Source organism: Peromyscus maniculatus, chromosome 10 (assembly GCF_049852395.1).
Source record: "Peromyscus maniculatus bairdii isolate BWxNUB_F1_BW_parent chromosome 10, HU_Pman_BW_mat_3.1, whole genome shotgun sequence".
NCBI classification, from domain to species: Eukaryota; Metazoa; Chordata; class Mammalia; order Rodentia; family Cricetidae; genus Peromyscus; species Peromyscus maniculatus.
In genome coordinates, this window is record NC_134861.1 from 84353468 (window position 1) to 84377863 (window position 24396).

At 40.8% G+C, this 24396-nt stretch overlaps 1 protein-coding gene across 4 annotated transcripts in view; it reads right to left on the minus strand.

Moving 5' to 3' along the window:
- Positions 1-24396, minus strand: part of Adamts3 (ADAM metallopeptidase with thrombospondin type 1 motif 3) — a 227076-nt gene that overhangs the window by 192348 nt on the left and 10332 nt on the right. For all 4 annotated transcript variants that reach the window (XM_006991663.4, XM_016009917.3, XM_076546598.1 and 1 more), the window contains exon 3: positions 11704-12110. In XM_006991663.4, coding sequence (XP_006991725.1) covers positions 11704-12110 — 407 coding nt within the window. The remainder of the gene's footprint in view (positions 1-11703; positions 12111-24396) is intronic.

Here is a 24396-nt window from a genome sequence, read left to right on the forward strand (position 1 = left end):
TGCTTGCATCATGTGGAAAAGTAACCTGAAGGTTACAAGGATTTTTCCCTAACATCTTTACTTCAGAGCAGTCTGTGTTTTCTACCAATGAGTTCACAGCCTGAGTTGGGTGATTGCACTATCTTTCCTTTTTCAACCTTACTCATTAATATTCTTAATAATGAAATATTAAAATAATCCTAAGCATAAAAATAGAAAGGCTCTTGAGCCTTAGGTTTTCAGGGCTGCACTGGTGTTCTTTCCAAAGTCTCGATTGGATGAGCATCCCTTTCCACCTCCCTGAGGGAAAGTGACAGAGAGAGACTTGTTGGGAGTACTGAGGACAGTAAGTGGTGGAAACAGAGTCCAGGTTTGTCTGGTTCTAATACAAAATTGTGACCACCCCCAATATAATTCAGTTCCTTCAACCATTTTGTAAAAGGTTTGAGAGTTATCAATGTTTTCAAACTAAACTCATGTTAAACGTTGTAACTTTGCAGAGTTTAGCTCCTTTTCATTCTTGCTGGTATTTCTTGAGTCTGACTACAAAACTTTACATTATCATGTTCTAAGCATTTTTTTAAAAAACTAAGATATAACAAGTGGATTCTGGGATGATGGAGTAGGAACCAGCAATCCTCCCCAAACCCAGATCCTAAGTACACAGCAATCAGTAGAACTGCACACAGCACACAGTAGGATGACAGGACTCTGGACTCTGTTGAAGGTGAGCAATAGAGAAAGCAGGAGAAACAGCCAGGAGATGTATCTTCTTCCAGGAGATAGCAGAAATACATTGAGCTCATATGAGAAAGGCAACTGACATCACATGTCAGCCTCGAATTGGGCAGCAACAGACACATCCTTGCACACAGCTTACCCACACCATGTGAGCTACAAAGGACCTGTCTCCTTTGCAAATGCTTGGAACCTGTTCCGATCACAGAGGGGCAGGAGGCATGCCAGCCACTGTTCCCAGATCTACTCTCATGGTCCCAGCACCCTTTCCATCTGGCTAAAGTGACTTCCAAAACCCAGCACATCTTTTTCACATTTTACTTTTTTTTCTTGTACCTCTATGAAGAGCCTGACATGGACTGTCTCAAAGCAACTGCATATGTGGAGGAAATTAGAAAGTCACTGTGTAGACCTGGGGAAGGAGGAGGCTGATAAACAAGGGGGGTGAAAATGAATACACTTGGCAATGACGGAGAAGGAATGGATCTGACTCCTAGAACTGTGGTGGTATTCTAATTGTACTAAAATGTGATTTTGATTGTATGTTAATAAATAAAGTTGCCCGGGGGTCAGAGCTATTAGAGCCATAGCAAGAGTGTGGCGGTGGTGGCACACGCCTTTAATCCCAGCACTTGGTAGGAGAGCTAGGTAGATCTCTGTGTTCAGGGATACAGCCAGCATTGGAGACATACGCCTTTAAGACTTGGGGGGCTGTACATACAGATAGTGACAAGGCAGTCACGTGTTTGGGTTTACAACCAATGAGAAGGCAGAACAAAAAGACTATGAAAAGACGTACACACAGGAAGTAGCTCTTTTTTCGGAGAGCTAGGACCACCGCAGAAGGAAGGGTGAGATTTTAGCTCTGAGCTCTGACCCCTTGGCTTTCTCTTTTACATTGGTTCTGTGTTTCTTATTTAATAAGATGGTTGGTTACATCTACATAGAACTGCTATCATATTAGACTGAAATGTCCAACATAAAAGAAAAAACGCACACGGAATGCTAAGAAACAGAAAGTATGGGCTATTCCAAGGAATATAAGCAAAGCCAAGAGAGATGTCATTGATGGGAAGATTCAGGAGGTGAGAAGACTCAGCATAGCTGGGCCTCCACATGCTTATCTGCATTATTTCTTGTAAGAAGCCTTAGAGATCAAAAGGCAGTGGACAGAGAGTCAAAATGTTAAAAGACAAATAATGTTTGAATAAGTGATTGGGGGAGCAGCAGTTTTTCAGTGGTGAAATCACTGATAAGGTGGCCCTACTCCCCTGAACAAATGCTTACCCATGCTCCTGTACACAACCCTAGTCAAAGTCATTGGGTCACATACAAAAAGAAAAAAAAAGAAAGATATGAAAGTACAAAAGGAGGGACTACTTGGAAAAAGAAGGGAGAATATTAAGAATCAGGTGTGGACAAGCAAGAGTAATGGGGAGATGAATAGTGTTGAAATACATTATGTACATGTATGAAAATGCCATAATGAAACCTATTATTATGTGTAATTATATGCTGATAAAAAACACAAAAAAAATATCAACCAAGAACTCTGTCCAGAAAAATTGACTTTCAAAGTTAAAGAAGTTAAGATATTCTGAGATGAACAAAAGCCAAGAGAATGTGTTATCATTGGATTCTGCAAAAAACACCAACCATGACACAGGTTAAACGGAATACTACTCAGCAGAGAAAAACAATGACATCATGAGGTTTGCAGGCAAATGGATGGATCTAGAAAAAATTATCCTGAGTGAGGTAACCCAGACTCAGAAAGACAAACATGGTATGTACTCACTCATAGGAGGATACTAGACGTAACACAAAGATGACTAGACTGTTACTCACAACTCCAGGGAGGTAGGAAACAGGACCCTAAGAAAGACAAAGGAATCACCCAATGACAGAGAAATGGATGAGATCTAAATGAACAACCTGGACATGAGTGGGGGTAATGAAGGGCAAGGTTCGAGAGAAAGAGAGAGCTTAGGGGAGCAGAAGATCCCAGCTGGATCAAGAACAGAGAGGGAGAACAAGAAATAAGAGACCATGACAAATGAAGACCACATGGGAATAGGAAAAAGCAAAGTGCTAGAGAGGCCCACAGAAATCCACAAAGATACCTCCACAATAGACTGCTGGCAATGGGAGAGAGAAAGCCCGAACTGACCTAACTCTGGTGATAGGATGGCCAAACACCCTAATTGTCGTGCTAGAAATCTCATCCAATGACTGAGGGAACCGGATGCAGAGATCCACAGCCAGGTCCCAGGTGGAGCTCCAGGAGTCTAATTGGCGAGAAAGAGGAGGGTTTGTATGAGCGAGAATTGTTGAGACCAAGATTGGAAAAAGCACAAGGACAAATAGCCAAACGAATGGAAACACGTGAACTATGAACCAATAGCTGAGGAGCCCCCAACTGGATCAGGCCCTCTGGATAAGTGAGACAGTTGGTTAGCTTGATCTGTTTGGGAGGCATCCAGGCAGTGGGACTGGGACCTGCCCTCAGTGCATGAGCTGGCTGTTTGGAACCTGGAGCTTATGCAGGGACACAGCCTGGGAGGAGGGGACTGGACCTGCCTGGACTAAATCTACCAGGTTGAACTTAATCCCCAGGGAAGTCTTTGCCCTGGAGGAGATGGGAATGGGGGGTGGGTTGGGGGGAAGGTGGGGATGGGGTGGGAGGGGGGAGGACAAGGGAATCTGTGGCTGATATGTAAAATTAAATTAAATTATAAAATAAAAATACAACATAAAAAACAACAAAAAAAGAATAATAAGCATTCAGCTGAAAAAAACACAAGATCTCAATAAAGGTAAATTGAAAAAAGAAGCATGGTAAAGTTAGTATTATTTTGATAATGGTATATAATCCTACTTTGGCTTACAACATTATTTAAGAGACACAATACATACAAGTGTATGGGTAGCCACATCATTCACAGACAAGGGTGTGTGTGTGTGTGTGTGTGTGTGTGTGTGTGTGTGTGTGTGTGTGTAAGAGAGAGAGAGAGAGAGAGAGAGAGAGAGAGAGAGAGAGAGAGAGAGAGAGAGAGAGAGAGAGAAGATATGCCACTGGGCTGACAATGCTTTCCCAAGACTCATATACTATCTAACAAAATCCCAGTAACAGGCATGAGAAACATCCATTGAATTGTTAGGCTAGTCCAAGTGACTCTCAAAACAATATAGGCTATTGCTGTTGCCCTTGGCAACCTCTTGGAGGTTGAAGGTAAGACCTTATGGGTGAAGACGCCACATACTTCAAACACAGTTTGAAGAAAAAGCATAGCTGGATCTAACCTGAACATCTTCTTACAGTCTGTTTTTCATAGTATCAGGAAGTGCTATGTAAGCTGTCAAGGGAGAGAAGCAATCAATAGTCCTATCTAACTGTGATGCCAATGAACTGTAATAATGACCAGCATGGCAAGTTATCTGTAAAGGTGCAATATTGTCACTCATATCTTGGCAGTAGCCAACAGTTGTCTAAATTGTACTTAAGGCCCACTCAATAAGAGCAAAATCATGCCTGGTACCGAATCCCAGCCATTTATTTAACCAGGGCTACTGAGGTCACAGATCTTAGAAGAGAACCTACTATTGTCACGGTACTAATGACATGATTCCTAGCTGCATTCTCAAACCTGTCTGTATAACCACAGATAAGTACAGTTCTCATCCCGCATCAAAGGATCTCCTCTTTACAGTGAAAGGCAATCATTACAGAAAACTACTACGACAGATCATAAAACAGAGATCTGTGGATCATGTAGAGCCCAGCACCCTGTGATACATCTACAGCACAGCTCCTGCACTGACGGCTGGAAGAATTTAAAGAAGGAGGTGTTGGGGCCATCAAGATTGTAAGAGTCAAAGGACCTCCAGTCTGACGTGAGAATGTGTCTTCTAGAAATGTCAGGAAAGCTTGGCCTGTGATATGTTAGCAATTTGGTTGACTAAACAAGACCTGGACATTGATAATATCAATAGACATGTTAACACAGAACAGGGGGAACCTCGTCGGGTCCTACTTCTAGACAAAGAACTGCAGGCAACCAATGACTGCTGAGGGAGAGGGAGAATTGGCCTCTCCCAGGGATGAGATTCTGGTTAGTCAAAACAAAGTGGTCAGCCCTGAAATCATATATATACAAACCACGTTAAACAGACTCAGCAGGCTTATTGATATATTTATGCATTTAAATATAGGGGTAGCAATAATAGTTGGTGAGGGAGAGACCATAAATTTGAAAAGGGATTGAGGGAACACAGGGAGGAGTCTCAGGGAGGGGACATGGGTGGTGTTGGAGGGAAGAGGGAGAAAGTTATATTTTAATTTCTTAAAAAATGTAATAAAACAATTTTAAAACAGATTAAGGAGTTTAAATTTTTTAGTTTAAATTTCTAGACATGAAATTCATAAAGATAAAATTTTATGACATCCTGAGCTGAAAGAAGGGACAGAGCTACAAAAAGAACTGTTTTCATATTTTATCACTGTTAAAACAAATTCAAAACAATAAGCATACATGTCTGACAAATAGTTGTCATTTTTAACAAAAAAAATCTAAGTGAAGTTAAAAGTTAAACTAGAAAAAAATTAAGTTCAAAACAAGGAGCTATAGCTTTAATATGTTAAATGTAATTCCTACAGTAGCCACAGAGAATTCAGCTAAAGGATATATACAAAAGATGACAATAGAAGAATTAAATTATTTTGCTGCAAAAAGTCACCTAAACCTGAAGGAAAATAACAATATAGGAAATGAGAGACACTATAACCACTTGAAAATAGACATCAAAATTAAGACCTTTCCTTATCAGTAATCAATTTAAATGTAAATGGGCAGAGATAGACAGAATGGATTTTCAAAATGAAAATAGGGACTGGAGAAATGGTTCAGTGGTTAAAGTCCTGGCTGCTCTTTCAGAGGACCCAGGTTCTAGCCCCACCCCCAGCATGGTGGGTCACAACCATCTGTGACTCCAGTCTCAGGGGATCCAACATCCTCTCGGGCCTCCTTTGACAATGTGTGCTCAATGTTGCACAGAGCATACACTCAGGTGAAACACACATACACATTAAATGGGTTATTTTTAAAGAGAATAAATAACTAAGGCTGCCGGCATGGTGTAGACTATCCAACAGAACATGAGTAAGACATCAGGGAAGAATCAAGCCCAAGAACCCCCAGCCCTCCAATCCATAACTGAATATGGATAGGCCCCATGATGTATAGGTACGGAACAAGTAGACGCAGACGTTATGAACTGATGGCTAAACTCAGTTGGTCACAAAACAAAAAGACATGACAATACAAGAGGGATATGTTGGGGAGAGAGAGGTGAGGAGAGTGAGTTAACAAAAGGAGAGCAGTGAAGATGAACAGAAAGAATTACACAAAGGAATGAAATTGTCAAAGGATAAACTCATTGTTTAAACAAGAAGAATCATGCCAGTGGTACACTGCTTTTGCAGCGTAACTAAGAGTTCCTGGAATGGCTATGCCAGGATACTATAGACCAGGCTGTTTAAGCAGAAGAAATATATGTCCTCAGCTCTGGAGGCTCGAAGTTCCCCTCATGGAGCTGATAGTATTGGTTCTCCTGGGGCCTTTCTCCTTGGCTTGTAGACACCTTCTCATCTCCATATCCTCCCATGGTCTTCCCTCTTTGCTTGTCTTTGTCTTAATCACTTCTTTTCAGAACACTGGATTAAGGCCCACTCAAATGACCACAGATTTTCTTAATCACTTAAAATGTCCTTTCTCCAAACACAGTCACATTCTGTGGTATTGTGAGTGTAGGTTTCAGGATAAGAAACTTGGATGGATATAGAGTTCATCAGACAACAATGTGTGTGGGTGTGGGTCCTTACTACATCATAGGGAATTTCTATCCAATTTAAAGAGTTTAGGAAATACCCTTGTAAGCCCTTCACAGTCTATTATGACTCAAATGAACATCACACACTGAGTTCTTTGTTTCTCAGGGCCTTCTCCACATACACACAGCAAAGGATTCCTCACTGGTGCATGACGAGTTCTCACTTGCTAAAGGTTAGGCATTCAGACTGCCCTCTTGGCTTACTCAGACCTGAGACTCGGGGTCTCAACTGTGAATACCAATATTCTCCAGGTAAGACCCAGTAGGAGAACCCATTGGCCCCTTTTGAGAAGGACAGAAAATAAGATGGGAGAAGGCCTCAGACAGACCATTCCTTTCATCAGAGAACCCCTTTCAAAAGTTGTGTGTGCTGACATTTGTTGCACATAACAACAGCCAGCTGAAAAATCTTGGACAAGATAGAATGAAAGAAAACATAATAAATTAAAACAATAAGCATAATTTAACAATACAGTGTTTATAAGAAAATCACTTTAGATCCAGTGCATAAGTTAATTAATTCATGTATAACATTAAGCAAAATAGACTTCACAAAACAAGTTACAAAAAAACAAAGGAAGATATATACCAATAAAAACATATTTAAAATCCTAAATCTTTACATATGGAGTAACAGGACATAAAAACATATGAAGAAAATGGAAGCACTGAAGGAAAGCAAACAGCTTTACAATCATAGTTGAAGACATCAATATCTCATACTCAGTAATGCATACAATAGCCAGCCAGAGGATGAGTTGGTAAATTAAAACAACATGTAGCTATAGTTGATCCTTGAACAAGGGATGAGGGATGTTATCCCCTAAATGACTGAAAATTCTCATGGGGCTGGAGGTGTAGCTCAGCAACTTAATACCTACCTAGAATGTACAAGGCACTAGGTTCAATGTCCTGACATTCCAAGAGAAGGCAGGGGGAGGGGAGGAGGGGAAGGGGGAAGAGAAGGAAGAGGAGGAGGAGAGAAGAATTTTCATATAACATCAATTCCACAAAAATTTAACCATTGGTAGCTTTCAAATGGCTGGAAATCTGACCAGTAACAGTCAATTACCACATAGTTTATATTAAGTATATTAAATATAGTGAAAAAAATACACAAGTACCTGGAGGGGAGGGTTAGTTTCTTCTGAACTACTAGAATGGAACCCAGGCTACACATAACTTTTCATGAAGCTTAATTCTCTTTTAATTTTTTTTTTATTTTGAGACAGGGTCTCACAAGATATGCTATGTTATGTTACTTGCAAATTATGAAAGACACATACTGCTTAAGGGTAAATAATTAGCAACCCATCATTTTTTAGGAATTAAACTGGTAACATTCTAGCTCACTGCAAGGACAACAGGACATAGCGGCAAAGTTTTTCTGGCAGAATATAATATGCATTGCAGTTAATTTTATGCAATTATAATTTAACAATGCATCTTTAAATTTGGTTACATTTCTCTTGACTGCAAATGATGCCATGTATGGCTGACTACTGTCCCCATTATGTAATATATGTTTATAAATACACATATACATACATAACTGTGTAGAAATACCTGTCCCATATATGAACATACAAATACATACCTATATAGACTAGATACTACTACAACAACATAAAGTATGAATAAATACCAACCCCCTTATTAATAGAGGTATTATTTGGTTTGACATTGGTTAGATAAAATTATATTACCTTCATCTACATTTTTCTTTAATTTCTATGTAAAAGTATATTATAAGCAGAAATCACTAAAAGACATTAGACATGCCTTTTAGAGATAGAATGAATAAATCTGATCAGAATGTAAACACATGAGAAGGTGTGGGAAACATACCAGATGGAAGAAATCAGACTCATATAAATCTTCCTAAAGAATAGAATTTAACCCCTCAAACTGCAAGGTTGGAGAGCCTGAGATTATGGGAATCAGTTTTGGGTCTCCAAAAGCAAATTCCACACTTCTCACCTAAAATTCTTGAGAAAGAGCTATTTGTACAAACCTGCCTAAATACCAGCAGCCAAGTCCACAGGCCTCCTGAGTACATGTTCTATGAGGAAAAATAAGTCCATCAATCCTTGCCCTGTCGTCATCCTGAACATCCAGGTAACCCTGGCAGCATCAGCCATGCATTTGAGCACTGTCTGTGAGACAGCCTTCTTCGTCTCTCTTTCTTCCCTCCCTTATTCCATCAATGTTGTTCGACATTCAGGTAGCTATGGGCCTACTCTACATTGACTCTCCTGTTATTTTTGTTGCATGGGCTACAACCTTCATGAAATCAATTTTCTCAAACTCTCCCCAGTCATACGACCATACAACGCTCCTGCCTTCCCCCAGAGGTTTGCAGTTCTTCCCACCCCTTCCCTTCCTTCACCCATGATTATGTTAACATACATGCTCATCGTCTAAATTCTCCAGCATCGGAAGTATAGCTTTTTCCATCAAGGCTACCATCCAAGGCAGAAATCATCTTTCCATCATCTAAGCTCTCACATTTCTCCACTCTAATCCTTGATATATCAGCCTTATTTTTTTTATTATGTTTTTGCATAATCTCACCGAAGACAAAGGCTAAGCCTGCCCTACTTCAATATTCACCCCAGCCATCCAATGCACAGAGCCTGACATATATGAGTGTTTCACTACTGTCCTAACTTGGATCAGTGTTTCTCCAATCAGATTAATTAAACAACAATCATCAAGCTTAAGGGACTCTTGAGGGTAGGCTTAGCTTATAGAAGCCGTGGTCTCAAAGTACAGTCCCCCACAAGGCCTCTTGTCATATCCACAACTTTCTTCTTGTTTCAAGTATAATTTGCCCAGAAGTGATGTAAGAGGCTCTCACCACCGCTTCCACAGTCACTGACGTACTTCTTCAGCGCCATCAAGAACCTATGTCAGTTATTAAGTGACATGAGATATAATAATGAAGAAAGACTGGGCTAACCCATCACTCTTTATTCTAAATAAGTACAATCTGGCTGCCTAGCTGCATGAAAAGGGAGGCAAGCTGGATGATGTGGGCCAAAGCTCAAACCTGGCATAGGTCACACAAAACTAGGTAACATCATCAGCTATTATGGGGCAAGGGGAGGTCAAGCAAACTAGTTTAAGACGCAAGCTCACAACAGCCATGGTCTCATACACTGTTGCGTGTAACAAAAGTAAATGGTGGACTTTTAACAACCCCACGCCACTTCCTCTTTTATCTCCTTCTATATACTGAGAGCTACAGAGTCTTTCATCCTGAAACAGTCTCCTGCCAACCTGGAAACACTCTTTCAGTATTCTTTTCCTCAGTTTCTACTGCCTCTAAAATCAGTATGTAAACCAGAAAGGCGTGGTCCTCCCCTCTGCCCATCAGTGATACACAGCTCCTTCTGTGGGAACCTCTGTGAAAGAAAATAGTTAAGAGGACACTGGCCTGGAGAGAGCAGCTTCAGCTCCCAGAAGCAGATGTCCACCATCGGCATCTTAAAGGTCAGTTTCCCAACAACCCGCTTCTCCAAGTCCCCTGCAAGTGGCTACAGGACTGTGCCTATTTTTAGTGCCAAACATTTCACTTACCAGACTGAGCTGAATCTACAATCACCAAATGTTCTCAATCACATGCACGCTGCCTGATTCTTTCGAAAACAGACTTGGTGAAAAAGTGCCTCTGCAACCAGACGCACTGGGGCAAACACAGCAGCAGCATGTTTTCGAAGGGACCAAGTCTCAAAGCAGAAGCCCCGAGGATGTTTTTGTTAGAAACTGGCAACTGCACACACAGTTCATTTGGTCTTGCCCAAAGATCCAACAAGGATAAAATGCCTATGACATTCGCCAGATGTGACTATCTAATATTGTAGAAAAAGACATCCACCCATCGTTATTAAATCGTGGAACCTTAACTTCCAAGAGCCCCGGATGCTATGAAGGCTCTCCTGCTCTAACTTCCAGAGATGCAAAGGTTCAAGGGCAAGAAGGAAGAGGAGAGAGGACCCCTCCCATCTTTTTCAGCCAGACTTTTCCTGAGTCTGTCCCTTTTACCTACTGTTTTTTACTAGATACACCCTAGTACTTTCATGAGAAAGTTAGAGGTAATTTGTTTTAATGTGGAAAACCTTAGTACTTGATAATCTCACCTGATCGTAAAAGCAGCCCAGAAGGAAATCACTGACCTCCAGTAACCCAGAGAAGCAATTAACTTACCCATTTCCTCCACTCCACCAGTTCCCTCTGCTGACAAACCGGGAGAATTCACAAGGCAGTGGTGTATTAGTAAGCCTAGAAAAACTTCATGTCTTTCTATTGTAAAACTCGTGACATAAGATTATATCAAACATTCCTGCACTTTGGTAGACTTACAAACAGCAGTGTGAGCTGTCACTACTCACGTGAGTGATCTAGGGGTGTGACAGAGCACATGGAAGAACTCTGTGGGGAAAATAAATTTTCACCTACGGCTTCCGGCAACAGAGTCTTCCTACCCCAGTGTAAAACACTGGCCGCCATCATGACTTCTCCCCCTGAACTCACTTCAGAGAGAAAAGCAAGAAGGTGACGCAGACCAACACCTCCTGCCCAAGGCCATCAAAGGCTGGGTATGCTCCAGTCATGGCAGGGATGGAGGTCACGGTCATCTTAGGGATAGCTGGAAAAAAAAACCCTACTGATAGAATTGTAGCCAGAGTTGGTCAGATAATGTGGCAAGAGGGGTGTTGTCCACAGAAGCAGAAGTTTGTTCTGGAAATCTACAGAGCATAGGGACAGTTCTGGGACTGGGTAGCTCAGTGTTTCTAACCTAGAAATAGGCTGGCCTAGCAAGAAGGACACTATCATTTGTCAAGAATTATTAGTCATCTTTGTCCTCCAAAAGGGATTATGCTCCTGCAGTAACAACTCAGAAGGTCTTAAGATTCACAATGCTGTGTACAGAAGCTGTAACAGTTGCAGGACAGAGGGGGCCTGCCCCACCCACCAAGCTGCCTGTGAGCTGGGGTTCCTTTCCACCTCTACCGTGCAATGCTGAAGACACACTGAATGCCAACACCTGCACACTCCCATGTGCACACACATAGGAAAGGAAGTGAGTCTTACCAGACCATCACAGTTGCTAATGGCGACAGAGGTTCCTGGAATGTCCATGATGTCACCAACATAAGCACAGCTAGTCTGCAAAGGCTCTGATCTCCAGATTCTTTCCGAAGCACTTCCGTGCTGACGGCTGTTTCCAGGGTCAGTTATATTCCCAGGCACTGGAGATGTCTCATGCCATTCCACAACGGCCCCAGGAGCTAGGAAGTGAGTGTTGGGCTTTAGTCGAAGATGAAAATCTCTTCCAAACGCAGTGACATTGAAGAACAATTGCTCTGAGTTAGATGACACATCCCTGGGTGACCTCTTCTTGTGATTTGCAGAAAGAATATGGGAAAGATAGTGTCCTTTTAGATTTGTGCTAACTGGTGTCACCAGCTCATACTCTCTGTATCTCTTTATTGGTAAATCTGTGGGTAAAAAAAAAAAAAGAGAGAATTATAAGACATCAGACAATAGGAGAACACAACACAAAAACCACCTCAAAAAGCTTAACCACACTTTGCAATAAAATTATCCCTGAGACAGGTCAAATTTAATATATTTTAAGAACGAAATTCATTTCTCAAATGCACTTAGGTAATTCAATTAATTATTTTATTTTAAAAGGTGTATTCAATCATGCACATTTATACCTTGTTGCTATATTTAAGACCATGAATTATGTTTCTATAAACTATATCTGGCTCATTTAAAATCGGACATACTCCTAAATAACTCTGGATTCCCATAAGAATTTTTAACAAAGATGTTATCATATAAAATTTCTTGATTTTTTTTGTCCTTGTAGAATCCTAGAATTTATACTGCATTCAGTATCTTCCAAATGCTGCTTCTACCCCAAATTTAGGATTTATACTCTAACTTATAACACTATAAGTTTGTTAGTTTTTTTTAGCCTAACATCCCTGACAATCACATACCACTGATAAGGAAAACCGATTCAGGAAGAGCCTGAGTCCAAAACCAGTCAATTGTGAAGTTTGGATGTAAATCCAAATTATACTACAAAAACTCTACACATTTTTTCCTCTGTTGTACTTAATCCAGATTTAAAAAAAAAATAAACCTAAGAAGAAACCACAATCTATAAATTGACATGAAGAAACAGGAGAGTATGGCATCCTCATTTTATACTATATTCCTTCCAAGGAACAGGTATCCATTGGCATATGTATTTGGAATCCACCTTATAACACAAGTAGTCATTTACATACTAAACTAAATCTCCCAGTCAGGACTGTTTCCCACAGGTTAGTTGACTGTATGGACTTGGGAAAGATAAAAGAACTTTAAATATTGGAAAACAGTAGATATTGACCAAGAGCATGGAAAAAGCATGCACAGAAAGGAAGATACATGAGCATGAATTTCAGGATTCCCACTTTCAGAATTCTCACCCCAAAACAATCCTGTAATGTTTTTGTGTGACCTGGAAAAATTAATTGACTCACAAATAATGACTGTCTATATGGATAACAAAGATTCAATTTCTATAAAGTATTTAGAGCATTAAGATCCACAATGAACCAATGATGTATGTACTTAGTGTCTTTGTAGAATCACTGTGTCCTCAAGGGTAAGGCCCCAGAAGACAGATGAGGTATGTTGTAACTTGGAAAGTTTTGGTATATATGTCAGTGTTAAGATACCTACACTGACCAATGCATTATATTAAAATACCACTTGGTTATGAGTATAAAGCAAGTAACATGTCTGCGAGTACTATTAGACAGAGGAAGAGGGAAAACTGCATATCAGAGGGAGGGTTGGGTCTGACCCCCAGAGCTCAGCCACACATCCCTAAAGCACCTATGTGAGTGAGGGCATGATGCTGGTCTCCCTTACAACCAAACGCATAGTGAATGTCCTGGTTTAGAACGGGGCTGGAAATTTAGGGGATGAACATAAGATTTACAGGGCAGAGTGATAAGGAGGCAATGTCCACAGGCAGGTCCAAATCAAGCCCTTAAATGTGGCCCAAGAAGGCCCAACCAAGTAAGTTCCTGAAGGACAATGGACCACCTTTCATTTACTTGATACTCTCAATATCAACATATAATAACTTAATGTAAGATTTTTCTATATATCAGACTCTACAGCCAGGTAGGTTTGTTCGGTCTGTATCTGTTTTTCGTAACCAATGTTTGCTTTGTCTATGCTGCTAGTCATACTGACTTCTAGTTCTTCTCAGGACCCATGAGCATCTCCCACACCAGTAATCTGTTAGAACTCCTTCTCCATCAGTTTGTTGCTTCAAGGGAAGGAGAGAGCAGTGCTTAAATTCAATGTATGGATTTCCCATCTCCTCTGACTGGAATTCACACAAGAAAGTCTAGACAACATAGCAATGCCTGGAATAAAAGACCCAAGAATACAAATGCAGGAGGCCCTTCCACACCCAAGAGGATACTGAGAGCATCACACAAGACAGCAAGCCATACATCCTAGACCTCTGAGACAGTTCCAGTTCAGACAACGTGTTCTGAATTTTTACTTAAAAGAAAGATGCCACATAAAATCTCTTTCCCTGATTTGAAAAAATAAATCATTTTTCAAATGTGCACACAAGAATCACTTCTTAATGAAACCCTGAATTCCCATTTTCCTGTTGGGAATTAGGGAACTAGGAAAGAGATAAACTCAGCAACCCCTAATACCCTGGAAATAATAAGGAACTCCCAATTACCTGCTTTTTGTAGGCAAAATACTATGCTCTATGATTGTGCTTCAGAATGCATTTCTAACACAGCAATCATCGTAGGTCAGTATTATTACCACTATTCTATAAATGAGAAAGTGGAACTAAGCCTAACACAGTCTAACACAGCAAGTGAAAGTCTAAGGAAAGTCTCAGTTCTGAAAGCTTGGGCTCAGAAAGAATACCACATTTGCGTACACTTCAGCTCAGGTGTAACTCAATTTCTTACTCAAGATCTGACCTATGAAGGAAAGCTAGCATATAGCACAGCCACAGTAACTTCCATGAACAGCTTTACATTCTAGTTCAGGTAGGAGAGATGAGGAAAGTGGATAGAAACTCAAAACTACCCAAAGCATTTTAATCTCATATTACCATTACATAAGAAAACCAAACGATGTCCAATATTCACTCACTGAATTTCAAAAAGCATGCATTGGACAGGCCCAACTTCTACAGAGCAGTTCTGTGTGTGGGTAGGAATGAACAGCAACATGCAAGACACCACCAAGCTGAATCAACTATCTCCTTGATCAAGGTCTTTCTATTCCCATGAGTTGTTTCCCCAGTTATTAACCAGATATTAACAGTCATTACATCATCATGTATTTGTCAAGAAGTTCCTATGATGTCAACCAGAGACTCAGTGAATACTGTCACTAAAAAATATAAAAAATTACTTACTTATTAAGAAAATGTCATGTTCAATTTTTAAAGATAGAAATTATACAATTGCCTGATCAATGGACTAGAATTGAAGACCCAGAAATGAGTCCACAGACATATGGAGCCCCAGTTTTTGATAAAGAAGCCAGAAATGCACACTGGAATACACAACATTGCCAACAAAGGATGTTGGTTAAACTGGATGCCTGAATGTAAAAGAATGCAAATAAACCCATGCTTATCACCATGTACAAAACTCAACTCCAGATGAATCAAAGCCTCAACAGAAGGCTAGATACACTAAATATGATAGAACGGAAAACAGGGAATAGTCTTGAACTCATTTGGCACAGGAAGAAAACTTTCTGAACAGAACATCAATAGCATAAGCACTAAGATCAACAATTAATAAGATCTCATGAAACTGAAAATCTTCTGTATGACAAAGTACACCATCATTCAGATTAAAGTGACCCACTATCGAATGGGAAAATATACCAAATGCAAGTTCAATAGAAGGCTAATCTCCAGAATATATTTTTTAAAGAATCAAAAAAAAAAGAAAAAAAGAAAAGAAAAACCTGGACATCAAGAAAACAAATAACCCAATTAAAAATGGGGTATATATCTAAATGAAGAATTCTCAAAAGAAGAAACCCAAATGGCTCAGAAACACTTAAAGAAAGGTTCAACATCTTTAGTCATCAGGGAAGTGCAAATCAAAGCTACTTTGAAACATCATCTTAAACCACCAGAATGGCCAAGATCAATAAAACAACTGACAGCTCATACTGAAGAGGATGTGGGAGAAATGGTAACACTCATGTATTGCATGAAGGAATGCAGACTTCTACAGCCACTATGGAAATCAGTGTGGTGGTTGCCTGCAAAGCTGAGGATCAGTAAGGTATACCACTCTCAGGACACTTCATCCTACTACAGAGACACTGCTCAATCATGATCACTGCTGCTCTATTCATAGTAGCCAGAAACTGGAAACAACCTAGCTATCTGTTGATGGATGAATGGGTAAAAAGTGTGGTACATTTATATAGTGGAATATTATTCAGCCGTTTTAAAAAAAAATGACACCATGAAATTCATAGATAAATGAATAGAACTAGAAAAAAAATCATCTTGAATGAGGTAACGCAGACCCGGGAAGACAAATATGGTACGTATTTGCTTATATGATGTTAACTGTGAAGTCACTGACTAGCAGTCTATAATCCATATAACCACAGAGGTGAGGTAGAGACTAGGGAAGAGGGATAGATCTCTTTAGAAAGGGTAAATAAGCCTAGATGGTTAGAGATGGACAAGGGGAGAGTGAGGGCTAGAATGGGAAGCTCAACAGGGAAGAGGGGGAAGGGGAGGGCCAAGGAAGGAATACTGGGAGGAAGGCTAAAATCAAGGGCCGTCTTAATTTTATGAGGGGTCATATGGAAATCTAATACAGTAGAAGCTTCCTATACTGTGTACATATATGAAGGTGATCTAAGTAAAATCGACAACCAACCGAGGAGATGAGACAGAGCCCCCAACTGAGCGTCTCTTGTCACCAAGTGAAGCTTACAGTGCAGGGAATGGATTACATTCTGTTCAGCTGTTATACAAAGAAACCCCATGAGAACCCCCAAACAACCAAGGCTATTGGTGGCTCTCCATAAACTGATGGTAAAGGCCCTATTGCTGAAGAAAACACCTACACAGTTCACTGAACACAGAGCAGGAGATCTGGTGCCTACATAGAGCCTTCACCCCTACATGGTACTGGAAAGTATTTGGGATGCTCCCAGAGAAGAAAAGTAAAAACTAATCCAGCTACAAATCTTTTCATCTTGAAGAATGACCTGCCTGCAAGATACACTGGTTCAATAGTGGCACACAGTTTATAGGAGTAACCAACCAATATTTGATGACTTAAGGCCCACTCCATAAAATGTCACTCATACCCAACACTGCTTGGGTGGCAAAGAACCTGAGACTAGAAAGCCTGGGGATCTAGGGGAAAACCAAATGTTACATTCTGCTAAAGGAACACAGCAATAAAATGACTCCTAACAACATTCAGCTATACTCATAGATCATGCCTTGCTCAGCCAGCATCAGAGAATCAGTTTCCTGCAGCAGATAGAAACATACAGAGAACCAAAGCCAGACAATATGCAGAGAATGAGAGACCTTGGAACACTCAGACCTAAAAGGGACATCTCCATAAAACCCCTCCCTTCAGGGCTCAAAGAACCCTGCAGAAAAGGAGACATAATGTGAACCAGAGGGGATGGAGGACACCAAGAGAACAAGGCCTTCTTACCACAACAGGGTTAGCATGCATATGAACTCACAGAGACTGTCACAGCATGCACAGGGCCTGCATGGGTCTGCACCAGATGGGGTCTGTGGTGGTTTGAATAGGTATGGCCCCCATAGACTAATGTGTTTGAATGCTTGGCTCATTAGGAGGTGTGACTTTGTTGGAGTAGGTGTGGCCTTGTTGGAGGAAGTGTGTCACTGTGGGGGTGGGCTTGGAGGTCTCATACGCTCAAGCTACATCCAGTGCAGTAGACAGTTCACTTCCTGTTGCCTGAGTATCAAGATATAGAACTCTCAGCTACCTCTCCAGCACCATGTCTGCCTGCGTGCTGCCATGCTTCCTGCCATGAGGATAACGGATTAAACCTCTGAACTGTAAGCCAGCTCCAATTAAATGGTTCCCTTTATAAGAGTTGCTGTGATCATAGTGTCTCGTCACAGCAATAGAAACCCTATGGCAGGGTCCTAGAGCTGAGAGAAGAGAAAAAAACACCCACCTCCAAACCCAGAAGCTATCTCTAATTGATAGCCACTTGGAAATAAAAATATCAGTTTTCTTCAAGGAATTTTAACTGGGAAGCAAATGACTCTTAAGAGTAGGCTCCATGCCAAGCAGTAGATGGCCAACACAAAACAAATTCAACAGTATCTTTGGAGGTTCTTTGTCTCACAATGCCAGGGTTTTTTTTTTTTTTTACCTTACAGGTCATTTGCATATATATTATAGCTTCCAGTTTTGTGTTTTTATGGGACTTTAGTGTGTACAAGAGTGTGTCTCTGCATCTATAAGTGTTGGGCTTTTTCTTATGGTACTTTATTATTATTTTTAGGTGCCTGTTTTCTAACAAGAGAGAGAAAGGGTGTAGATTGGAATAGTTGGAGAGTTGGGGAGAACCTGGAAGGAATAGGGAGAGGGGAATCCATAATCAGTATAAAAGAAAAAAAAAAGAAATTATACAATTGCCAAAGCATTAACTGTAAAAGTTCAATGGACCTTAAGTTTAACAGGTACAGAGCATGTGAACCGCTGTAGAGCCTTACCATTGGAAAGCCCCACTGTTTCTCACTCATGACCCCAGGATTATACAGGAGCAGAGCTTTTTCCATAGCACACTGGCATCTGTGGATAGTCCACCTCTGTCTTAGTACTATGGATGAACTGTTCGTGACCACATGTGACAACAACCACTTCAGTGAGTGTCCCATCTATTCTCCAGTTTCCCCTCTGACACTTTTCCTTTCCCTACTAATTGTATTAACTGTCAGCATCTTAGAACTCTTAGTTATATGTTTATTTATGTATTTTTTCTCTATTTGCACATAAGCTTCATGGGAGCATCTGTTCCCTTCATTACAGAGCCCAAAGTGGGTCAATAGTTTCTGTGGATAAGAAATGAATGAGAGCAGTTTGAACTCAACAAGTATCTAAAATTAGCATACATTCTTCTCCCTAAACAGCAGACTGTAAAGGCTGACACAGACCTAGAGCCAGAACTCTGTCTGCAAAACATGTGTATAGTTCTCCCAGATCCTACTGACCTATAAATCAAATGTTTCACAGCATTCACGCCTTACAACTTAAGCCACCAAAGTAAGTAATGGATACAATTATTAAAACAGACCTCCAGGAAGGCAGACATGGAACCTCTCATTCACAGGAGCAGGAAATTAATTCCTATACTATACCAGTAAAAAAAAAATAATTAAAAGCCCATTAAGTCATTGTCTCTTTCTACATGCTAACCATCTCCAGTAGATTTTTTTTTTCCATAAGTTACAGGTAGAGTGCCTTTAGCTTCAGCTTACTTCTCCTGCTTTACCAGGGGCCATCCAAGCTCAACCTGACCCACCAGGATGGGAATCCAGGGTATAACTTCTCTGTCAAAGTGAGATTGGGCTCCCTCACAGCCTCTTTTGTTAGGAAAAACATCTTTGATGTTTCTATTTCAGCATGCTTAGAACCTAGACAGGCAAGAGGGAAATATTCCTCTTTAGGATTTTCTCACAACTCAAAGCACCCCTAACAAAGCCCTCCCACACCTTCTCTGGCAGCCTGATTATAATAGAAGTTTTTAGGGGGAGAGGGAGTGCTCGCATATCTAAATTCCTCTTTTTTTACAATGTCCCTTATTAGAATATATTAGTTATACACGATAATGAGTTCATAGCTTTTTCACGTGTACTCTGACCATGCTGACTCCCTATTACTCTCTTCCTTTTCCCTCCATCAGTCTCCACTTCACGTTCTTATTAATTACTCTTCTTTCCATTTTACAATATTAAATCACTACTTTCACATGTACATTTTTTATAGATATATGTAAATCTGTGGTTAGATATAATCATTGCATACCAACTATATCAAAAGCAGCATCCTGTTTCTACAGAGAGGCTGAGTACTCCAACCCAGAAAACCCATGGAAAATGAACCCAAAATGCTCTAAAGTCTGAAACTTTAAGGGTTGATCAGATGTCAGAAGCAGAAAATCTATGCCTAGCTTCATGTGACAAGCCACAGTCAAAACGTTGGTACAATAACATGTATAGGATTGTTTTCAGCTATGGGATATATGAAGTATATATGAAGCACAAGTGAATTTCATGTTTTGAGTTGGTTCTTATTTCTACAATATCTCATTATGTAGATGCAAACCTTCCAAAATCTGAAACACAAAACATTTACAGTCCTAGGTATTTCAAGTAGGAGCCTTCAGCCTGTATTTAGAATTATTTGACTTTCTGTTTGAATGTCAACCATGGTAGATTGTCTTAATAGTTTCTAAACTTGAATCATTTCTGAGGGTTTAGATCCTTTTTACACACATCTGTGTTTTTAGCATGATACTGTACACACAGTAAACAATCAAGGCAAAATATATTCAAAGAAAATAGCCTGTGTTTTCACTCTGTAGCTGAAATCCATCAGTTCTCTGCTGAGAATCCTTAACTCATCTAAATAAAAATGAATATTCAGCTTGGCCCTCTGACTTCACCATTTCTGCTCACAGTGTGCTGATAGTAATAAATCAAGTCAGGAAGTCATATCACATTTTCTTCCCATTATGGTATTGTTCAAGACCTACTGACTTTCCCTACAAACTGTCCCTCTTTTCTTCTAGTCATTTCTAAGTTCTCATTACCTCACAAAGAAATACTGCCGAGTGCCAAGTCTAAATTCCCCACATACAGTTTTCCTTATTAAATATTATGAAAATTATACCAAAATACTGTCTAAATCACTGTCCAGAGAAATACTCTAAAGCCCCAGGTCTGAAGTGCTTAAACTACACTACCCCCTTAGTGATTTTAGTAACCTTAAGACTTTCTATGTCCACTCTTATCCATAAAAAAGAAGATAACAGTATTTACTCCACAGCATGTGTCTTAGTTGGGGTTTCTATTGCTGTGAAGAGACACCATGATCACATCAACTCTTAAAAAGGAAAATAAGTAACTGGGGCCGGCTTACAGTTTCAGAGGTTTAGTCCATTATCATTATGGCTAGTAGCATGCAGGCAGACAGGTGCTGGAAAGAGTTGAGATTTCTTCATCTTGATCCACAGGCAGCAGAAGGCGATTGTGTCCCACAATGAACATAGCTTGAGCATAGGAGACTTCAAAGCCCACCCCCAGGGTGACATTTCCTACAAGGAAACCACACCTACTCCAACAAAGCCACACCTCCTGACAGTGCTACTCCCTATAGGGACCATTTTCTCTTTGACCACCACAGAGTTATTATAGAAATGAAATGACCCAATCGATTCAAAGTGCTCACAATAGTATCTACTACTGAGTATTGTACATGTATGCAAAGAGTAGCAGAAGTAACTACCCTGAGTTCGATCCCCAGCACCACAAACAACATAGACATAGTAAATGATTTTACCATGCAATTCTTTCCAAATATTTTCCCATTGTTTCCTGATAAAACTCATAACATTGATATTTTTATTCATGTTAGATTCCCAAACTGTTCTCTGATAAAACAGAAAACGTGGAGATAAGTCAGCTTAATCAAAATCAAAACTTAAGTTGTGTTGCGGGAGATTTGTTTGTGTTATTGCTCTGAGACCTGGGCCTTGGTTTGGAGGGCAGGGTCCACATTCAGCTGGCCAGGGTGGACCACAGAGTTTTCAGACCAACTCAGAGGAGACAGACAGACACACAAGAGGAATAAGAAGGGGCCAAAGGAGATGTGCAGCCCTTCTGAGATGGAACAGGTGAAGAATAGAGGTTGTTGATCAGTTACTCTGTTGCTCAGTGAATCTATCAGGTTTTACACTAATATCTAACTCCCAGCCATTTTTTATTAATACAACAATGAAAGAAGACACTTTAAAGTTGGGCATTCAAGTCTCTCTGCAGTGTGTTCTCAGCATCATCCCCATTAGCCTCTGGAAGCAGAGTTGTGCTCAGTAGGCCTGGCTAATCACCTTGCCTTTACAGCCCACTATGCTGGACTACCAGGAAAAGGAACTGATTGGCCTCAAGCCCAATCCTTTTCAGAACACCAGGGTATAAGTGACAGACTTCCTTTCTAAGCTTCCACAGTTTTCACTGCCAAGGCACGTGACGCAAATCAAAGCTACCAGTATATGAGGCTCCTGGTTATGTGTGTGTGACTTATGATTTCCAAAATGTTAAGGCCTTTGGGGCTTAAGTGTAGGACAATAACCGAGTTGAATGTCCTTCTCGGAGAGTGGGGAGGAAGGGAAGGCTGGTTCTTCTGGGGACTGTGGCTTCTTGGGAGTAAGTGTTCCACATGGGGCTGGTCAAGACACCCAGTCATCTTATTTCCTTTATACCTCTAGCCACAGGTGCTACAACAGGGAAAATGTGACTTAGTGTCCTCTGAAGTATGTTATAGAGTGATACACAAATGTCCCCAGTACATGATAAAGCTCTCATCTCAGGGATGCAGTGTATTCCCCATATCCAGACGTGTTTGGGTGTTCTAATCAACACCAAGGCTTTCCCAGGCACAGGGGGTATAGGAACACTTGAGACTGATGCTTGTGTCCTTCCTTCCCCGGGCAAGGAGGAGACCTGGGTGCAGTGCTTGAACACTAAAGGTCTGGAGTCAGAAAAGACTGCGCTTGGGTGTGGGCTCTAGCCTGAGTGTTTTGGCATCTTGCAAGAAAATTGTGAAAACGAAGGCTCACCTAGGGAAATCGGTACAATAGAGACCACAAAGCTCAAAGAAGGTAAGCAATGTGAAGAGCCAGCTCCACCGAACACCATCTGAACACATGGAAAATGACTTACTATCATTGCCATCAAGAGAAAGAAGTTCCCTCCACCCCCTAGCACCTCTTCCCTATGTTCCAACTCCCAGTCTGGAATGCCTGCTGTGGCTAGGACCATAAACCTAGGTTGACAGGGGACCTAAAATCCAGGCATGCTCTAGCAATTCTTGCCCTATGACCCCACCAAGAGACCTGGGATTCTTTCCCAGTGCTGCTGATCCAGCACTGTGGAGAGGCAGATCACACAGGCAATTTCCTTTATCGGGTACAAATCCTCAGCAATACAGTCAGCTGGGCTCGAGGGTGAAAGCACACCAGCATCTCTGAGACCCGCTGAAGAAGCAGCTCAAGCAACAGCACCCTCAATCCTGAGGGGCGGGGGAATAACTTTCATCACAACTGACGGCAGCCAGCTGTTCTGAAGACTGGACATTAAAGAGGACACCAAATGCCAAAGGGCTTAGCAGGGCTGTAAACACTTACGGGGAAGGGAACACATCTTCTCTCCCAAGCAATTATGAACACACTGAAATTCGGGACACGGCCAAGTGCCCCGCCCCTTTTGGTCCTCTCGATTCATCCCTCTAGGCTCTTATCAGCACAAGACAGATTATTCTCAGTGGGTCTTTTCTTTTAGCTACACATCTATTTTCATAGTTCAAGCTTTTTCACAAGCTATCTGAAAATGGAATAGGCAGTGGGCGGAGGACTCATTGAGAAGGAATAAAGAACTGTGAACTAAGAGATCTTTCCTTTCTTTTTTTAAAATCTGCCTTTTAATAAATATTTGTTGCGATTGCACAATGTTTATGCTCTATAAAGTGACTTAGGAGAGAACAGTGCATTCTTCAGTGTTCTGGAACATTAAGCCAGGTAAGAGATGGAAATATGCTGTGGGACGGTCTGTATGTCTGTATTGCTCTGATTGGTCAATAAATAAAACACTGGTTGGCCAGTGGCCAGGCAGGAAGTAGGTGGGACAAGGAGAGAGGAGAATTCTGGGAAGCAGAAGGCTGGGGCGGAGAGACACTGCAGCCGCCGCCATGACCAGCAGCATGTGAAGATGCTGGTAAGCCACCAGCCATGTGGCAAGGTATAGATGTATGGAAATGGATTAATTTAAGCTATAAGAACAGTTAGCAAGAAGCCTGCCACGGCCATACAGTTTGTAAGCAATATAAGTCTCTGTGTTTACTTGGTTGGGTCTGAGCGGCTGTGGGACTGGCGGGTGACAAAGATTTGTCCTGACTGTGGGCAAAGCAGGAAAACTCTAGCTACAGAAATACGTGCTTTGAGGAGAAGTATCCAAATATTTTCTGGGCTACACCTTCAAATAGCCAAATAATAACAGGATAACAAGATGAGGAGGTTAGTTTTATATGTTTGTTTGTTTTTTAAGTGAGGAATAAATGCCAAAAATCTTAACATTCCTAGCTTAGATTCTGAAGAAACATTCAACTGGCTGGGTGTCACTATTAGAAACTGTCAGCCCAAGAGCTACATCAGACATTGCTGTACAAATCAATATTCCTCACATTTCTTCCTATTTGCGGTGGGGGGGGGAGTACATTTAATGATTAATACTGGATCTAGAATTTAAATCCATAAAAGTTAGAATTTGTTCTTAAGTGTTAAAGCCAGGGAAAATGATGCTAAAAAGTCCAGAGAGACTTCTGAAAGGTCTTCATTGGAACGTTCTTTGTGACGATTAAATTTTCAAAATCTGAAATCATTTGGTTTATGAGGGGCCAAAGCTGTGAGTTT